Below are 21,257 nucleotides of genomic sequence, written 5' to 3'. Positions count from 1 at the left end.
ATTCTCGCTCTCTTTTACATATATATTATATCCCTTTATTTCTGCCACACACACACATCTCTCTTTCTATTTTATTCTGTCTCTTATACATATTCACTGACTCTCTCATACATTACACTGCCTCTCTCATACATACATACACTGCCTCCCTCATACATACATACATACATACACTGCCTTTCTCATATATACATTCATACATACACTGCCTCCATACATACACACATATATACATCCATACACTGCCTCCATACATATATACAGTACATCCATACACTGCCTCCATACACACACACACACACACACACACACACACACACACACACACACACACACACACACACACACATATATACATCCATACACTGCCTCCATACATATATACAGTACATCCATACACTGCCTCCATACATACACATATATACATCCATACACTGCCTCCATACATATATACAATACATCCATACACTGCCTCCATACACATATACATTCATACATACACACATATATACAGCCATACACTACCTTCATACATACATCCATCCATACACTACCTCCATACATACACACATATATACAATACAGCGATACACTGCCTCCATACGTACGTACGTACATACATATATACATTCATACACACACTGCACCGTACGTACGTACGTATATACATCCATACACTGCCTCCATACATACACACATATATACAGCCATACACTACCTCCATACATACACACATATATATACATCCATACACTGCCTCCATACATATATACAGTACATCCATACACTGCCTCCATACATACACATATACAGTACATCCATACACTGCCTCCATACATACACACACATATATATACATCCATACACTGCCTCCATACATATATACAGTACATCCATACACTGCCTCCATACACATATACATTCATACATACACACATATATACAGCCATACACTACCTCCATACATACACACATATATACAGCCATACACTGCCTCCATACATATATACAGTACATCCATACACTGCCTACGTACGTACGTACGTACGTACGTACGTACGTACACACATATATACAATACATCGGTACACTGCCTCCATACATATATACATTCATACACTGCCTCCGTACGTACACAGCCTCCATACATGCCTCCATACACTGCCTCCATATGTATATACATATATACATACACTGCCTCCATACATACATATATCCATACACTGCCTCCATACATACATCCATACACTGCCTCCGTACGTACGTACGTACGTACGTACGTACGTACGTACGTACAATACAGCGATACACTGCCTCCATACGTACGTACGTACGTACGTACGTACATACATTCATACACACACTGCACCGTACGTACGTACATCCATACACTGCCTCCATACATACACACATATATACATCCATACACTACCTCCATACATATATACAGTACATCCATACGTACGTACATATATACACACATATATACAATACATCGGTACACTGCCTCCATACGTACATATACACATTCATACACAGCCTCCATACATACTCCATACACTGCCTCCATATGTATATACATACACTGCCTCCATACATACATCCATACACTGCCTCCATCGCCTCCATACATACATCCATACACTGCCTCCATACATACATCCATACACTGCCTCCATACATACATACATCCATCCACTGCCTCCATACATACATACATCCATACACTGCCTCCATATGTACATACATACATACATACATAGCCTCCATACATACACACATATATACACTGTCTCCATACATCTATATACACATAATGTCTTCATACATACTGTACATAAATCCAACCCCCCCTTCCCCCTTCAGTGCACACTTTTGCAACTACCAGTTCCCCCGGGGTGTGACTCCAGGCAGCCACTACTCCGGGTGCCCCACCATCGCACCAAGGAGGCGACATCTTACCGCTGGCCAGGAAGCTGTACTGTTCCCCGCTGCTGCCACCATCTTCCGGCTCACGATGCCGCCAGGGTTAGCGCTTCTGCTAGCGCCTAGCGGGGAGATACTGCTGCTGTTGCTGCCAGCGGCTCCATAGTGCACAGCAGCAGGTGAGGGACGGACGGGCGGCCGGGGCGGGCGGCTGCTGCGGCTGGCGGTGAGGCACTGTTCCTGGTGCTGCCGCCGGCTCCGAGTTCACAGTGCGCTGCAGATAGCGCGAGGTGGGCGCCTGCTCCTGCTCCTGCCGCACTTGACCTCAATCCCCTCCGGAACCCACAGAATTATATATAAAAAAAAAAAAACGGCGCCGTAGGTTGTGGGGGGAAAGTGGAGGCCGCTCACTCCTAGTTGTGCTGCTAAGTGCCGCCCTCCAGCGGCCGGCGCTCTAGGCAGCTGCCTAAAGCTGCCTAGTGGTAGCGCCGGCCCTGTATACAAGTCTTGCAGAAGAAGTCCGCACTTGGGACAGGCGCCCAGCATCCTCTACGGACTACGAGAAATAGATTTACCGGTAAGTAAAATCTTATTTTCTCTAACGTCCTTGAGGATGCTGGGACTCCATAAGGACCATGGGGATTATACCAAAGCTCCCAAACGGGCGGTAGAGTGCGGATGACTCTGCAGCACCGATTGAGCAAACATGAGGTCCTCCTCAGCCAGGGTATCAAACTTGTAGAACTTTGCAAAGGTGTTTGAACCCGACCAAGTAGCAGCTCGGCACAATTGCAATGCCGAGACCCCTCAGGCAGCCGCCCAAGAAGAGCCCACTTTCCTAGTAGAATGGGCCTTAACCGATTTAGGCAATGGCAAACCTGCCGTAGAATGCGCCAGCTGAATCGTATTACAGATCCAGCGAGCAATAGTCTGCTATGAAGCAGGAGCGCCAACCTTGTTGGCCGCATACAGAACAAACAGAGCTTCAGTCTTCCTGATTCTAGCCGTTCTGGTCACATAAATCTTCAAAGCCCTGACCACATCCAGGGACTCGGAATCCTCCAAGTCCCGTGTAGCCACAGGCACGACAATAGGTTGGTTCACATGAAAAGATGAGACCACTTTTGGCAGAAAGTGAGGACGAGTCCTCAACTTTGCCCTATCCACGTGAAAAACCAAGTATGGGTTTTTATGTGATAAAGCCGCCAATTCTGAAACACGTCTTGCCGAAGCCAATGGCAACAACATGACCACTTTCCACGTGAGGTATTTCAACTCCACAGTTTTGAGTGGTTCAAACCAAGGTGACTTGAGGAAACGTAACACCACGTTAAGATCCCAAGGCGCCACCGGAGGCACAAAGGGAGGCTGAATATGCAGCACACCCTTCACAAAAGTCTGTACTTCAGGAAGAGAGGCTAATTCTCTTTGAAAGAAAATGTATAAGGCCGAAATTTGGACCTTTATGGACCCTAATTTTAGGCCCAAAGTCACTCCTGTTTGAAGGAAGTGAAGTAGACCGCCCAAATGGAACTCCTCCGTAGGAGCAGCTCTGGCCTCACACCAAGAAACATATTTTCGCCATATACGGTGATAATATTTAACGTCACGTCTTTTCTAGCCTTGATCAGGATAGGAATGACCTCCTCCGTAATCCCTTTTTCCGCTAGGATCCGACGTTCAACCGCCATGCCGTCAAACACAGCCGCGGTAATTCTTGGAACAGACAGGGCCCCTTCCGCAGCAGGTCCTGCCTTAGAGGAAGAGGCCACGGATCTTCTGTGAGCAACTCTTGCAGCTCCGGATACCAAATCCTCCGTGGCCAATCTGGAACAATGAGGATTGTTCTGACCCTGCTTAATCTTATTATTCTCAACACTTTGGGTATGAGAGGAAGAGGAGGAAACACATAGACCGATCTGAACACCCAAGGTGTCACCAGAACGTCTACCGCTACCGCCTGAGGGTCCCTTGACCTGGCGCAATACCGCTTTAGCTTTTTGTTGAGACGGGATGCCATCATGTCTATTTGAGGCAGTCCCGACCGACCCGTGATCTGTGCGAAGACTTCTTGATGAAGTCCCCACTCTCCAGGATGCAGGTCGTGCCTGCTGAGGAAGTCCGCCTCCCAGTTGTCCACCCCCGGGATGAACACTGCTGATAGCGCGCTTACATGGCCTTCCGCCCAGCGTAGAATCCTGGTCGCTTCTGCCATGGCCACTCTGCTCCTCGTTCTGCCTTGGTGGTTTATATGAGCCACTGCCGTGACATTGTCTGACTGAATCAGAACCGGTTTTTCCCGAAGCAATTCCTCCGCTTGATGCAGGGCGTTGTATATGGCCCTCAACTCCAGGACGTTGATGTGGAGACAAGGCTCTAGATTTGACCAGAGACCTTGGAAATTTCTTCCCAGTGTGACTGCTCCCCAGCCTCGGAGGCTTGCGTCCGTGGTCACCAGGACCCAGTCCTGAATGCCGAACCTGCGACCCTCTAGTAGGTGAGCACTGTGCAACCACCACAGGAGAGATACCCTGGTCCTGGGAGACAGGGTGATCCTTCGATGCATTTGTAAATGGGACCCGGACCACTTGTCCAAGAGGTCCCATTGAAAAGTCCTCGCATGGAACCTGCCGAAAGGGATGGCCTCGTATGAAGCCACCATCTTCCCCAGGACCCGCGTGCAATGATGCACTGAAACCTGTTTTGTTTTTAATAGGTTCCTGACCAGGGCTATGAGCTCCTGAACCTTTTCGACCGGAAGAAAAACCTTTTCCTGGTTTGTGTCTAGAATCAGGCCCAAAAAAGTTAGACGCGTTGTGGGGACTAGTTGGGACTTCGGTATATTGAGAATCCAGCCGTGTAACTGCAACGTCTTCATGGACAGAGACACGCTGTCCAGCAACTTCTCCCGAGATCTCGCCTTTATGAAGAGATCGTCCAAGTATGGGATAATTGTGACCCCCTGCCTGCGCAGGAGCACCATCATTTCCGCCATTACCTTAGTGAAAATTCTCGGGGCCGTGGAAAGCCCAAACGGCAACGTCTGAAATTGGTAGTGACAGTCCTGCACTGCAAATCTCAGGAACCCCTGATGAGGGGGGAATACCGGAACATGAAGGTAAGCATCCTTTATGTCCAGGGACACCATCCAACCCCCCCCCTCCAGGCTGGCGATGACCGCCCTGAGTGATTCCATTTTGAACTTGAACCTCTACAAGTACAGGTTCAGGGATTTTAGGTTTAAAATGGGTTTAACCGAACCGTCCGGTTTCGGGACCACAAACAGGGTTGAGTAATATCCCTCTCCTTGCTGGAGATGAGGAACTGTGACAATCACCTGTTGAATATACAATTTTTGGATTGCTGCCAACACTAGCTCCCTCTCTGACGGGGAAGCCGGCAGAGCCGACTTGAAAAACCGGCGAGGAGGCAAGTCTTCGAATTCCAGCCTGTATCCTTGAGAAACAATCTCTAATGCCCAGGGATCCACCTGCGAGAGAACCCAGACGTGGCTGAAAAACCGAAGACGAGCCCCCACTAGATCTGCCTCCCCCCGGGAAGCCCCAGCGTCATGCGGTGGACTTTGCAGACGCAGGGGAGGACTTCTGCTCTTGGGAACTAGCTGTGTGCAGCTTCTTTCCCCTGCCTTTCCCTCTGGCAACAAAGGACGATCCCCGTACCTTTTTGTTTTTATTGGAACGAAAGGACTGCATTTGATAATGAGGTGCCTTTTTTGCATGCTGCGGGGGGACATAAGGTAAGAAATTCGACTTACCAGCCGTAGCAGTAGAGACAAGGTCCGAGAGGCCGTCTCCAAACAACTCCTCCCCTTTGTAAGGCAAGGACTCCATATGCCGCTTTGAATCGGCGTCTCCCGTCCACTGTCGGGTCCACAAGAGCCGCCTAGCAGAAATAGACATAGCGTTTATTCTGGAGCTTAATAAACAAATGTCTCTCTGAGCATCTCTCATATACAAGGCAGCATCTCTATGGTCATTTGAATGGCATCCCTATCTAAGGTGTCAATCTCCGTAGATAAAGAATCTGCCCATGCCACAACCGCACTACAAACCCAGGCCGACGCCATAGCCCAGAGGTTCTCAAACTCGGTCCTCGAGAGCCCACAGAGTGCATGTTTTGCAGGTAACCCAGCAGGTGCACAGGTGTATTAATTACTCACTGACACATTTTAAAAGGTCCACAGGTGGAGTTAATTATTTCACTTGCGATTCTGTGCGGAGACCTGCAAAACATGCACTGTGTGGGCCCCCGAGGACCGAGTTTGAGAACCTCTGCCATAGCCGGTCTAACAATAGTACCTGAATGAGTGTAAATGTGCTTCATGGTAATTTCCTGCCTGCGATCAGCAGGATCCTTGAGGAAAGCCGTATCCTGAGAAGGCAGTGCCCCCTTTTTGGACAAGCGTGTCAGCGCCTTGTCTACTTTAGGCGAAGATTCCCATCGTATCCTATCCGTTTGTGGAAAAGGATACGCCATAAGAATCCTTTTGGGAACTTGTGGTCTTCTATCCGGAGATTCCCAAGCCTTTTCGTACAATTCACTCAGTTCAAATGAGGACGGAAAGGTGACTTCAGGCTTTTTCCCTTTATACATGTGTACCCTCGTGTCAGGGACAGGGGGTTCCTCAGTAATATGCAAAACCCCTTTAATGGCAATAATCATGTACCGAATACCTTTTGCCACCCTCGGCTGTAATTTTGCATCTTCATAGTCGACACTAGAGTCAGTATCCGTGTCGGTTCTGTGTCATCGATCTGGGATATGGTGCGCTTCTGAGACCCCGAAGGCCCTGGCGCCACAGGGACAGGCATGGACTGGCTACCTGACTGATCCCTAGCTTCAGCCTTGTCTAACCTTTTATGCAATAGATTGACATTTGCATTCAAGACATTCAGCATATCCACCCATTCCGGTGTCGGTGTTGCCGACGGCGACATGACATTCAAGCACTCCCCCTCCACATTAAGCGAGCCTTCCTCGTCAAACATGTTGACACACGCGTACCGACACACTTCACACACACAGGGAACCTCTTTTCTGAAGACAGTATCCCCTTCAAGGCCCTTTGGAGAGACAGAGAGAGAGTATGCCAGCACACCCCCCAGCGTAATGACCCTGGAGACCAGCACAAAATGTTTTTCCCCCAGCCGCGCTGTATAATATGTTATCCGCCAATTATGTCCCCCCCCTCTCTTTTAAACACCCCTTCACCGTGTGTAAGCAGGGGAGAGTCCGGGGAGCTTCCTCTCAGCGGTGCTGTGGAGAGAAAATGGCGCTGGTGAGTGCTGAGGGAGAAGCCCAGCCCCCTCGGCGGCGGGCTTCTGTCCCGCTCAAACTTACTAAAATATGGCGGGGGCTCTTTTATATACATGTACAGTGCCCACCTGTACATGTATATTGTCTTTTGTCATAATAGAGGTGTTATATTGCTGCCCAGGGCGCCCCCCCCCCTGCGCCCTGCACCCTTACAGTGACCGGAGTATGTGAGGTGTATAGGAGCAATGACGCACAGCTGCAGTGCCGTGCGTTACCTCAGTGAAGCTGAAGGCTTCTGCCGCCTGACGACTTCTGACTTCGGTTCTTCTGGCTCTGTGAGAACGGCGGCGCGGCTCTGGGGGTGGATGCCCAGTAAGAACCTGTGTTCACCCCCTCTGGAGCTAATGCTGTCTAGTAGCCGAGGAAGCAGAGCCTATCTTCGACAAAAAGGTCTGCTCCTCTCTCCTCAGTCCCTCGATGCAGGGAGCCTGTTGCCAGCAGTGCTCCCTGTAAAAAAGTAGAAAAATATCCAAACAAAAATGCTTCTAGGCAGAGAACTCAGGAGAGCTCTCTGCAGTGTACCCATCCTGCTCTGGGCACAGTGTAAAACTGAGGTCTGGAGGAGGGGCATAGAGGGAGGAGCCAGTGCACACCCAGAGTCCAAAGCTTTCTTAAAGTGCCCTATCTCCTGCGGAGCCCGTCTATTCCCCATGGTCCTTACGGAGTCCCAGCATCCTCAAGGACGTTAGAGAAATAAAGGGAACACTAAAATGACACATCCTATATCTGAATGAATGAAATATTCTTATTAAATACTTTGTTCTTTACATAGTTGAATGAGCTGACAACAAAATCACACAAAAATTAATCTTGGTGTTCTCTGTCAAATTCCAAACGTCCTGCACGGTGTTGGGCTGTAAGCAGAACCCCCACCTGTGGACGTCGGGCCCTCATACCACCCTCATGGAGTCTGGTTCTGATCGTTTGAGTAGACACATGCACATTTGTGGCTTGCTGGAGGTCATTTTGCAGGGCTCTGGCAGTGCACCTCCTGTTCCTCCTTGCACAAAGGCGGAGGTAGCGGTCCTGCTGCTAGGTTGATGCCCTCCTACGGCCTCCTCCACGTCTCCTGATGTACTGGCCTGTCTCCTGGTAGCGCCTCCATGCTCTGGACACTACGCTGACAGACACAGCAAACCTTCTTGCCACAGCTCGAATTGATGTGCCATCCTGGATGAGCTGCACTACCTGAGCCACTTGTGTGGGTTGTATAGGGAGGTCATACAGGCACGTGGAGGCCACACACACTACTGAGCCTCATTGTGACTTGTTTTAAGGACATTACATCAAAGTTGGATCAGCCTGTAGTGTGTTTTTCCACTTTAATTTTGAGTGTGACTCCAAATCCAGACCTCCATGGGTTAATAAATTTGATTTCCATTGATCATTTTTGTGTGATTTTGTTGTCAGCACATTCAACTATGTAAAGAACAAAGTATTTAATAAGAATATTTCATTTATTCAGATCTAATATGTGTTATTTTAGTGTTCCCTTTATTTTTTTGAGCAGTGTATATGTTATGACCTAGCATATAGTACTGTCATGCTGCGGTGTTACGTTAGGAGGATGCCATTCTGTGTATGAGGTTACAAGTTATCATTAATAATCCTGCTTAACTCATCTGTTATCCTTATATGGTCACACAGGAAGTAAACATGAGGTATTCTCTCACTGAAGATGCACCTCCACAGGGGACAATCAGGACTTAAACCAATTTCCCTATCATTGGGCCTAATTCTTTCTGAGTTGATCGCAGCAGCAAGTTTGATAGCAATTGGGCAAAACCATGTGCACTGCAGGTGTGGCAGATAATAACATTTGCAGAGAGAGTTAGATTTGGGTGGGTTAGTTAGTTTCTGTGCAGGGTAAATACTGGCTGCTTTATTTTTACACTGCAATTTAGATTTCAGTTTGAACACACCCCACCCAAATCTTACTCTCTCTGCACATGTTATATCTGTCCCCCCTGCAGTGCACATGGTTTTGCCCAATTGCTAACAAACTTGCTGCTGCGATCAACTCAGAATTACCCCCATTGTTCCTTCTGTTTACTTTCCTTTGTTAAAATCTGGGCCCTGACAGACAACTCAGAGCCTGACCCTGCATGTGGTCAGCAGGAGAAGGCCAGCTGTGGGAGTGAGGAGGGAAATACCTGAAATGGTATCCCACCAATCAGGAAACTGTGTATCCTCCCCAGGTGAGAATGGCATCATGGGTGTTTGGGAGTTTTTAAAAGAGGTTCGTCAGCTCCTCATGTTAGTTGCAGGACTTTGCCTAAGGGGTGATTCTCTGCCAAGGTACCTTGTGGAACGCATCACCAGTGGTGTGTGGACTTACACGTATTTATTCCTACGTGGACTTATACAAATATTCTCCTGTGGACTAATCTGCTATCACTGCTGTGTGGACTCAGTGATAGTTCTGCTGTGTGGACCTGTTTATCTGTAACTTCTGTGTGGAATTGCTGTGGACCTAAACCCTCTACTGGGACTTACTATCTGGACTGCTACCTGCATATTGTTTCTGGGCTATATTTACCTCTGTTTCCTGTGAATTATCTACTCCTGTGGGTGGTGAATAATAAACCATTACTTTGGTTTCATCGGTTCGGTGTCTGAGTGATTAGAAAAACCTCATATCCTCACAATGGTGTTAGAAGAGCGTAGTCGTAAAATCGTAAATGTGTCATGGCTGTTTTCGGGGGCGTGTTTCTGACGTCCGTTGCAAGTTCTAGTGTACAAAAACATGCAGCCATAGGTCTACTCGAGCAGTCGATTTTTCACGTTCTTACATATAAGCTGCGTATGTGTACGCAATTGCAGTTGCACCAGTGAGTATCTTTTTATTTCTGTCCGGCAGCTTCACTTGCAAATATCAGCTGTTGTGCTGCGGATAAAACTGCACTTGCAACTGCTTTTGCATATTTTGCTGAATCAGGCCCTCAGTCTGATGGTATAAGAGCATTATATGTGTCAGAAGATTTAAATTCAATCCAGCCAAACCACACTGCCACAAATTAAGAGTAGTTTTCATGGGCTGAGAGAAAAATGTAATCCGTTGCCATATAAAACACAAGGTGTTGGCACCTTTCCCATTATGTTGGAGGGATATGAGAACGCCAGTAAACCGGGAGTACTGCTCTGGCAGCATTATTGATGTGTTTAAGAAGTGGTGTATTATATGCGTGGAGTAATCAAGTGGCAATCCCACCAAATATGGATCATTGTAGCGGTCTCCTTAACGGACCTCCAACAATATATTTTGTTTATTTTTAATTGTGATACTCCCAATTTAGGGAGTAGTGCGTGTGTGGTACATTAAGCTGTTCACGCCGACAGCCAGTTCAAATTAACATACTAGGGTATACAGGCAAAGTCAGTTGGGTTTTGTTTTTTAAAAAGTTGCCGCTTTAAATCACTGTTATCTTGCTGCTGCCTGCAACTTGCAGGCTATTACAGATGCCTTATGATCAGGATCGATCAGCTGTTGTTCTGGATTGCCTGAAGGGTATCAGCCATTGACTGATTTCCCAGGCATCAGCCAGTCGCACTATCAGAGTGTCCTGTGATTGGTCAGTTGTCATTAGCAGGTGAAGGGACAGCGCATGCATGGAAAATTGTAGCAAAAATAAATTGTGCGAAATCTACTCTACGGAAGGACCCCTTACACTCACACTGCCTTGTTATACTATTGCATACCTCCCAACATGAACCTTTCCCGAAGGGACGAAATGCTCTGCTTCTGGACTGTTTTCTTAATTTATGATTGCCGACACCTGTGTTGAACAGGTTAATAGATAAGAAAGGTGTTTCAGCACAGGTGATGGCAATCATACACTAAGAGGGAAGTCCAGGAGCAGAGCATTGTGTCCCTCCTGGAGAGGGTCGCGTTGGGAGGTATGCTATTGTTATGTATACAAAAGTCAGGAATGTTAGTGTCTTCTACAGTAAATACAATTAATAAAGAGAGGTACAGATTAGCCAATAATGTTTTTGTTTGAAACAGTTTAATATATATAATATATTTTTAATACATAAGTATTTTCTACAGTCTTTACATCCTTTCAAACATTCTCCAAACAAAGTAAAACAAAAACAAAAAATAAACAGCAGCTGCAGAACACTATTCATTTCAACCATCAGAAAAGACAGTCATTTTGTGAGTACCTCACTCTTACACAGCAATATAGCAAAAAGCAGCTTGGCAGGTGTATTCAGACACACAGCTGCATGAAACAAGGCACTGCCAGAGATGTCACATTCACTGGAGCATAAGCCAAATGTACCAGGCACATTGATGCAGCCAAACTGCTTGAGACATGCTCACAGCACACCCGCTGGCTAGGTCCACGTGGAGCAGTACTGCATTGCTCCAAGTAAAATGTGCAGTTTGCCATTTATCCCAAAACGGACAAGAAGATTGTATTACAATGGCTCAAGGCAGATAGTTTTTTTGTAAAACAATCTATATTATTGTTTTATTTAGGCATACAGCAACAGTTGTGGTGAAACGTAAGATTACGTTTTAAGGGTGGATGTTCAAATACGTTTTGGGAAGTCAGCGTGATCGCTTAATATATAAGGCTACCGCCAGTTTTCCAATTTGGTAACCAAGCAACGAGCATCACTGGCATCTGAGTCCATCTTGTACCTACTTGTGGAAAGTTTAACTGGTAAACTACTTTGTTTCATAAATGGAAACTATCAATATATAATTTATTTATAACTTGTGCATAATAATATATACTTGTCAATTTAATTACAAAATGTATAGTTTCATTTTGTGCATTATTATAAATGTCATTCTCCCCATTAGGTTAGACACAGTGTCCCAAGATAATGTTGTCACTACTATAACAGTTATATCACTTTAATTAATGAAAAAAGCACCCATAAACAACAGAAGCAACATTATAGATTGACAGACAATATTGCTTTTGTGTCCACATTTGTGAAAAGTAGACAGTACTACAATTAAGAAATATTAGGGGCCAGAGTTGAATTACATTTGGCATACATAGCTCAAAAACAGCATTTGACTGTGAGATGCCCCATTGCAACTCTGTTATGTCTCTCTGATTGTAAGTGTACATGCAGTTGGAGTGAGTATTAGCCTTCATCGCTCCCACCTGCACCATTTACTGACCATGGGGGTCATTCAGAGTTGATCGCACGTAGCAACTTTTTGCTGCTCGTGCGATCAACCTAACGCCGCCTATGGGGAAGTGTATTTTAGCATAGCAGGGCTGCGATCGCTTGTGCAGCCCTGCTATGCTAAAAAAGTTACAAGTAAAACAAGACCAGGGCTGCAGTTACTCACCCAGTACGACGGATCCAGCGATGAAGGTCCCGGTCCTGACATTAGACATCCGCCCTCCAAACGCATGGATCCGCCTGCGTTGGACTCACCACACATGGAAAACGGTGAGTATCCGCCCCGGAACGCTTCCCGCCTGTCCGTCTTCTTGCGATCGCCGCTGCGATCACATTTCTCGCTGGCGGCGCGTGCACAATGCGTTCACCGTGCATGCACACTTCTGACCCATTTGCACCGCAGCGAAGAACCGCTGCATGCGAACGGGTCTGACTGACCCTCCATGCTGTGTGAATCCACGCAGGACATGATCTGTGTTATACCCCTTTTCCACTAGCTCTAAAAACACGGGTAAATGCGCTGGGGCGTGCATTTACCCGTGTTTTTTCCTAGTGGAAACTGCCCCCCCTTGCAAATTCCTAAATCAAGTGATTCGGGAATCCTACCCAGGTAGCTTGCCTAGTGTAAACGGAAGCTGTGTCGATGCGACACAGCTCCCGTTCAGTGTATAGAAGGGTGGCGCTGGGAGATCATGTGATCTCCCAGCGCCGCCCCTGCCGCGTCAGCAGCAGCGTCACTCACCAACCCGGCAATATGCTGGGTTGGTGAGCTATAGTGTAGAAGGGGGCTCTAGCACGGGTCGCAGCCGTGTCAGGCTCCCGACTGCGACCCGTGCTACAAGTGGAAAAGGGGTATAAGTTTAACTCTTCATCAGCCCCTCAGGAAAAGTACTATTTTTTAGATGTTATTAGTCTCAAAACAATTATCCCAGGAACAGAAATCAGAATTATGGTGCTATACTTTTTAAGAGGGTGTGAAATATATGCTATTAACCATATTAAAAATAATAAACTAAACTAGAAATTTCTCAGTATGGTACAATACCTTGTAACCATTGGTAAATATATTTGGAAGATCCTATGCTTTGTCAATATTAAATATATTTGGAATTGAATACATTTTGTTCTGGGTTTTGTGCATTTCTCTTTTTTGGCTTCTAGCCCTATTCCATTGATACATGTATGCATGCATTTAGTAAATGTAAAAAGGCATATACCCAACACAGAATTTGCCCAAGTGTTTCCTGCCAATCGTATGAGAAAATATCCTTATCTATTTCAAAGTGCAAACTTATTTACATAGTGGTAATAAGCTAACAGATTGCTTATGCTTTAACTCTGTGAATTGCAATTTACTGCTCGCTAGAGGTTTCAGTTGCGTGACTAACAGTTGCGTCTTTGTATGCAGTATAAAGGGCACATTAACAGATGACTCACACTCTACCTCTGCTTTCTAATACTCAGGAAACATCTTTGTCGATGGCATGATATCTGTCATACAATTGAAAAACACTTGATTTAACCATTAACATCTTCCCTTCTCCAAAAAAAAAAAGATGTTATTGGCATGTTTACAATATACATCATCAGCACTAAAGCCTCCATTTGCCGCCTTGCAGCACTGAGCTGGGTGCCAGTATACATTATAATTGTGATGGTGCTATATAGTTCTGAGAACTCACTGGCGATTAGGAAAGTGAGACTTGGTTAAATGGGCAAAATAAAACCAATCCCCAATTCTTGGTTAGATACACCATCTTTCAGAATAACTAGTATCTTTTGGTGAAGAGTCTTGATTTGTAGTGGGCCTTGTGTATGAAGTAATGTATATTCTCTCAGTCCCTAGAGTATGTGATATACCTAATGTCATCGGAATTGGCTGGGCTAACGCTATCTAACCAATTAATACGGAAAGGATAGGGGCATTTGTGTTTATTTACCCTTTAAAGTCTATTAACTGTTGTTACATGGGGATGCATTCAATTTACATAGAATGAAAATCCAGACAGTCAAAATACCGAAAACCATTCACCTACGATCAAAATCCCGGCATTTTAAATGTCGACAGGTCAAAAAGTCGACATGAGTTTTTCTTGATTTTTTTCCCATTGAAACCGACTTGTTCATACCTTACCATCCCAGTGGACCTGGAGGGGGAATATAATAGTGTGCCGAGCGCAGCGAGGGGACGCGGTACACTTATACGGTGTCCATGTTGACCTATGTCAACATTCATGCCAACTTTTTGACCCGTCGACATTTTAAATGATGGTATTTTGACCTTGTCGGTATTTTACATGTCTGTATTTTGACCTTGTCGGGATTTTGACCGTTGGTCAATTGTTGTCGGGATTTTGACCATAGGTATTTCATACTGATCCCGTTACATGACTAGAAATGCCATCTGTGTATAATTACAGTAATTCTTTGTGTGATAGTAACGCTAGTTTTAAATAGAGCTAATTTGTACATTTCTTTTCTTTTCCATAATATTGCATCTCATTGTGCACGATTACCAGACAGCATCAGTCTATGGGGTAAATTTACTAAGATGGGAGTTCTATTTAAGATGGGGTGTTGCCCATAGCAACCAATCAGATTTTATATCTCATTTATCTAGCACCTTCTAGAAGATAATACCTGGAATCTGATTGGTTGCTATGGGCAACATTCCATCTTAAATAGAACTCCCATCTTAGTATATTTACCCCTATGTGTAAGAAAGTGAACTGCCACCTGATACAATTAATTACTCTGAATGTCCACATCTATTCCTGTTTTACTCACAGCCATGGCTTATTTCCGTCTATTGCAAACCTGCATGTCTAGAGGCAGCTGCGTGTTTCCTTTATTGAGAGGTCTGTAGACAACTGAATTTTAGTTTGGTGCATGGTATGCCATAACATAATAACTGTATAAAGCATCTCCACAGATTATGGATCCCCTTATTTATCCTTACTCATTAGCTATTTTGGAGTTTCTCTATTTAACAAACTGCTCTTCAGGCTTTCAAGAGATCGCTAATGAAAATGGTTTAAGTAGGTTTCTACTTGACCTTTTAGCTTGAATAACCTCACATTGTGCAATAAATAAATAAATATTATTATTTGATGAGGAAAGGATACATAGTCCATAGCTGTGAAACTTCGTTAAACCACAGCATTTCACAAAAACATTCATATGGCTCATTATCTAGTTTACCTGACATGTATCCAGCTCCTATATGAATTGTTGGATTTTGGTGTCATCTCAAAATGTTTGTGAGTTCAAAATACAACCTAAATGCTTTGACCCTGAGATGTTGGAGCCTCATACATGGTCCATATAGTCAGGTTTCATTAGGAAAGGGTCAAAAAGTGCAAATGTGTCCTGTGTTTGACCTGGCCAGTGAAGGCACCTATTGAGACATCTAGTCTTTAAGATATGGTTTTGTTTTTTTAACCCAAATGATTGTGTGTTATCCCTTGCAGTATGCAGAACAAATGACTGAATATCCTCCTTTGAGATGTTCGGATATTGCTCCAAGAAATTTTCTGAAATATATTTGCCTGTCACTGGAGACGTATAGAGTTATACAGGTTTTCTTGTGGTCTCAGTGAGGGCTTCCTGCAGGTGCTGGCGGAAGGAAACATATTTCTTTTGCACTTGCAGTACTTTCTCCCGTTCCTCTTTCTCCAAAATAAGCAAGAAGTTTTGTAGTTCAGGAACTGTGAAGGCTTCCCACTGCCAACAAAGTACAAAAATAAGATTTTACTTACCGGTAAATCTATTTCTCGTAGTCCGTAGTGGATGCTGGGGACTCCGTAAGGACCATGGGGAATAGATGGGCTTCGCAGGAGACAGGGCACTCTAAGAAAGAATTAGGACTACTGGTGTGCACTGGCTCCTCCCTCTATGTCCCTCCTCCAGACCTCAGTTAAGGAAACTGTGCCCGGAAGAGCTGACAGTACAAGGAAAGGATTTTGGAATCCAGGGTAAGACTCATACCAGCCACACCAATCACACTGTATAACTTGTGATAACTTACCCAGTTAACAGTATGAACAACAACAGAGCATCAGACAACCTGACGCAAACATAACATAACCCTTAGTTAAGCAATAACTATATACAAGTATTGCAGAAGAAGTCCGCACTTGGGACGGGCACCCAGCATCCACTACGGACTACGAGAAATAGATTTACCGGTAAGTAAAATCTTATTTTCTCTAACGTCCTAGTGGATGCTGGGGACTCTGTAAGGACCATGGGGATTATACCAAAGCTCCCAAATGGGCGGGAGAGTGCGGATGACTCTGCAGCACCGAATGAGCAAACACAAGGTCCTCCTCAGCCAGGGTATCAAACTTGTAGAATTTAGCAAACGTGTTTGAACCCGACCAAGTAGCTGCTCGGCAAAGCTGTAATGCCGAGACCCCTCGGGCAGCCGCCCAAGAAGAGCCCACCTTCCTTGTGGAATGGGCTTTTACAGATTTTGGATGCGGCAATCCAGCCGCAGAATGAGCCTGCTGAATCGTGTTACAGATCCAGCGAGCAATAGTTTGCTTTGAAGCAGGAGCACCCAGCTTGTTGGATGCATACAGGATAAACAGTGAGTCAGTTTTCCTGACTCCAGCCGTTCTGGCTACATAAATCTTCAAAGCCCTGACTACATCTAGTAACTTGGAATCCTCCACGTCACGAGTAGCCGCAGGCACCACAATAGGTTGGTTCAAATGAAAAGATGACGCCACCTTCGGCAGAAATTGCGGACGAGTCCGTAATTCTGCCCTGTCCATATGGAAAACCAGATAGGGGCTTTTACATGACAAAGCCGCCGATTCTGACACACGCCTAGCCGAAGCTAAGGCCAATAGCATGACCACTTTCCACGTGAGATACTTTAACTCCACGGTCTTAAGTGGCTCAAACCAGTGAGATTTCAGGAAACTCAACACCACGTTAAGATCCCAAGGTGCCACTGGTGGCACAAAAGGGGGCTGAATATGCAGCACTCCCTTTACAAACGTCTGAACCTCAGGAAGAGAAGCCAGTTCCTTTTGAAAGAAAATGGATAGGGCCGAAATCTGGACCTTTATGGACCCTAATTTTAAGCCCATAGTCACTCCCGACTGTAGGAAGTGAAGGAACCGGCCCAGCTGGTATTCCTCTGTAGGGGCCTTCCTGGCCTCACACCAAGCAACATATTTTCGCCATATACGGTGATAATGTTTTGCTGTCACGTCCTTCCTAGCCTTTATCAGCGTAGGAATAACTTCATCCGGAATGCCTTTTTCCGCTAGGATCCGGCGTTCATCCGCCATGCCGTCAAACGCAGCCGCGGTAAGTCTTGGAACAGACAGGGCCCTGTTGCAACAGATCCTGTCTGAGAGGCAGAGGCCATGGGTCCTCTGTGAGCATTTCTTGCAGTTCCGGGTACCAAGTCCTTCTTGGCCAATCTGGAACAATGAGTATTGTTCTCACTCCTCTTTTTCTTACGATTCTCAGCACCTTGGGTATGAGAGGAAGAGGAGGAAACACATAGACCGACTGGAACACCCACTGTGTTACTAGTGCGTCCACAGCTATCGCCTGAGGGTCTCTTGACCTGGCGCAATACTTTTGTAGCTTTTTGTTGAGGCGGGATGCCATCATGTCCACCTGTGGCAGTTCTCATCGATTTGTAATCTGTGTGAAGACTTCTTGATGAAGTCCCCACTCTCCCGGGTGGAGGTCGTGCCTGCTGAGGAAGTCTGCTTCCCAGTTGTCCACTCCCGGAATGAACACTGCTGACAGTGCTTGCACGTGATTCTCCGCCCAACGAAGAATCCTGGTGGCTTCTGCCATCGCCACCCTGCTTCTTGTGCCGCCCTGGCGGTTTACATGAGCCACTGCGGTGATGTTGTCTGATTGAATCAGCACCGGTTGGTTGCGAAGCAGAGGCTCCGCTTGACTCAGGGCGTTGTATATGGCCCTTAGTTCCAGGATATTGATGTGCAGACAAGCCTCCTGACTTGACCACAGCCCTTGGAAGTTTCTTCCCTGAGTGACTGCCCCCCACCCTCGGAGGCTTGCATCCTTGGTCACCAGGACCCAGTCCTGTATGCCGATCCTGCGGCCCTCGAGAAGGTGAGCACTCAGCAGCCACCACAGAAGAGACACCCTGGCCCTGGGGGATAGGGTGATCAGCCGATGCATCTGAAGATGCGATCCGGACCACTTGTCCAACAGATCCCACTGAAAGTTCCTCGCATGGAACCTGCCGAAGGGAATGGCTTCGTATGACGCCACCATCTTTCCCAGGACTCGCGTGCATTGATGCACCGACACCTGTTTTGGTTTTAAGAGGTCTCTGACCAGAGTCACGAGCTCCTGGGCCTTCTCCTCCGGGAGAAACACCTTCTTCTGGTCTGTGTCCAGAATCATGCCCAGGAAGGGCAGTCTCGTCGTAGGAATCAGCTGCGACTTTGGAATATTCAGAATCCAGCCGTGCTGTTGTAACACCTCCCAAGAGTGTGCTACGCTGATCAGCAACTGCTCTCTGGACCTCGCCTTTATGAGGAGATCGTCCAAGTATGGGATAATTGTGACTCCTTGCTTTCGCAGGAGCACCATCATTTCCGTCATTACCTTGGTAAATATTCTTGGTGCCGTGGACAGACCAAACGGCAACGTCTGGAATTGGTAATGACAGTCCTGTACCACAAATCTGAGGTACTCCTGATGAGGTGGATAAATGGGGACATGCAGGTAAGCATCCTTTATGTCCAGAGACACCATAAAATCCCCCTCTTCCAGGCTTGCGATGACCGCTGTCAGCCATTCCATCTTGAACCTTTTCAGGTAAATGTTCAGGGATTTTAAATTCAATATGGGTCTGACCGAACCGTCCGGTTTCGGAACCACAAACATTGTGGAATAGTAACCCCTTCCCTGTTGAGGGAGGGGAACCTGTACCACCACCTGCTGGAGATATAATTTGTGAATTGCCGCTAACACTACTTTCCTTTCTATGGGGGAAGCTGGCAGGGCCGATTTGAGGTAACTGTGAGGGGGCATCACTTCGCATTCCAGCTTGTATCCCTGAGACGCAATCTGTATAGCCCAGGGACCCACCTGTGAGTGAACCCACTGGTGGCTGAAATTTCGGAGACGCACCCCCATCGCTCCTGGCTCCACCTGTGGAGCCCCAGCGTCATGCGGTGGATTTTGTGGAAGCCGGGGAGGACTTCTGTTCCTGGGAACTAGCTGTATTGTGCAGCTTCTTTCCTCTACCCCTGCCTCTGGCAAGAAAAGACGCACCTCGGACTTTCTTGCCTCTGTGCGATCGAAAGGACTGCATTTGGTAATACGGTGCTTTCTTAGGTTGTGAGGGAATATATGGCAAAAAATTTGACTTCCCAGCCGTAGCTGTGGAAACTAGGTCCGAGAGACCGTCCCCAAACAATTCCTCACCCTTATAAGGTAAAACCTCCATGTGCTTTTTTGAGTCGGCATCACCTGTCCATTGCCGAGTCCACAGGACCTTTCTGGCAGAAATTGACATTGCATTTATTCTAGAGCCCAGTAGGCAAATGTCTCTGGGCATCCCTCATATATAGTATCCTTGTCCAAGGTATCAAGTTCCTCAGACAGAGTTTCGGTCCATGCTGCTACAGCACTACACATCCAGGCCGACGCAATTGCCGGCCTCAGTAGGGTACCTGAATGTGTATAAACGGACTTCAGGATACCTTCCTGCTTCCTATCCGCAGGATCTTTTAGGGAGGCCGTATCCTGTGAGGGCAGGGCCACCTTCTTAGATAAGCGTGTCAAAGCTTTGTCTACCCTAGGGGAGGATTCCCAGCGTAACCTGTCCGTTGGCGGGAAAGGATACGCCATAAGTAACCGTTTAGAAATCTGCACTTTCCTATCAGGAGAATCCCAAGCTTTTTCACATAACTCATTTAACTCATGTGAAGGGGGAAAAGTCACTTCTTGCCTTTTTTCCCCAAACATATAAACCCTCTTGTCAGAGACCGGGTTTACCTCTGAAATGTGCAATACATCCTTCATTGCTATAATCATGTAGCGGATGGCTTTAGCCATTTTAGGCTGCGACTTTGCATCATCGCCATCGACACTGGAGTCAGAATCCGTGTCGATATCTGTGTCAACAATCTGGGATAGTGGGCGCTTCTGAGACCCTAACGGCCTCTGCGCTGTAGGATAAGGCATGGGTTGAGACCCTGACTGTCCCAAGGCTTCAGCTTTATCCAACATTTTATGCAAGGAGTTTACATTATCATTTAACACCTTCCACATATCCATCCAATCAGGTGTCGGCGCCGGCGACCCCCATTCATCTGCACCTGCTCTGCTTCCACATAGCCTTCCTCGTCAAACATGTCGACACAATCGTACCGACACACCACACACACAGGGGATGCTCTATTTGAGGACAGAACCCCCACAAGGCCTTTTGGAAAGACAGAGAGAGAGTATGCCAGCACACACCCCAGCGCTATATAACCCAGGAATTACACAGTAACTTAGTGTTTACCCAGTAGCTGCTGTATTAGTGATTTTGCGCTAAATTTATGTGCCCCCCCTCTCTTTTTACCCTCTTTCTACCGTGATTCTGCAGGGGAGAGCCTGGGGAGCTTCCTCTCAGTGGAGCTGTGGAGAGAAAATGGCGCTGGTGAGGGCTGAGGAAGAAGCCCCGCCCCCTCAGCGGCGGGCTTCTGTCCCGCGATTTTGTGTAAAATAATGGCGGGGGCTCATGCATAGATACAGTGCCCAGCTGTATATATGCTCTATTATGCCAGGAGGTACTCAATTGCTGCCCAGGGCGCCCCCCCTGCGCCCTGCACCCTACAGTG

The 21,257-nt window shown here is 46.5% G+C and overlaps 1 protein-coding gene across 4 annotated transcripts in view; it reads right to left on the bottom strand.

Annotated features, from left to right (window-relative positions):
• Window positions 1-11,251: 11,251 nt before the first annotated feature.
• The window catches only part of RASSF5 (Ras association domain family member 5), a 301,503-nt gene continuing 291,497 nt past the window's right edge, over window positions 11,252-21,257 (bottom strand). For all 4 annotated transcript variants that reach the window (XM_063955167.1, XM_063955166.1, XM_063955169.1 and 1 more), the window contains one exon: window positions 11,252-16,140. In XM_063955167.1, the coding sequence (XP_063811237.1) occupies window positions 15,988-16,140 (153 nt within the window). In that variant the 3' untranslated portion in view covers window positions 11,252-15,987. The remainder of the gene's footprint in view (window positions 16,141-21,257) is intronic.

This window comes from Pseudophryne corroboree, chromosome 2 (assembly GCF_028390025.1).
Source record: "Pseudophryne corroboree isolate aPseCor3 chromosome 2, aPseCor3.hap2, whole genome shotgun sequence".
In the NCBI taxonomy this organism is placed as follows: domain Eukaryota; kingdom Metazoa; phylum Chordata; class Amphibia; order Anura; family Myobatrachidae; genus Pseudophryne; species Pseudophryne corroboree.
The sequence above is the reverse complement of the archived record's forward strand: the minus strand, read 5'-3'. Positions and strand labels throughout refer to the sequence as shown.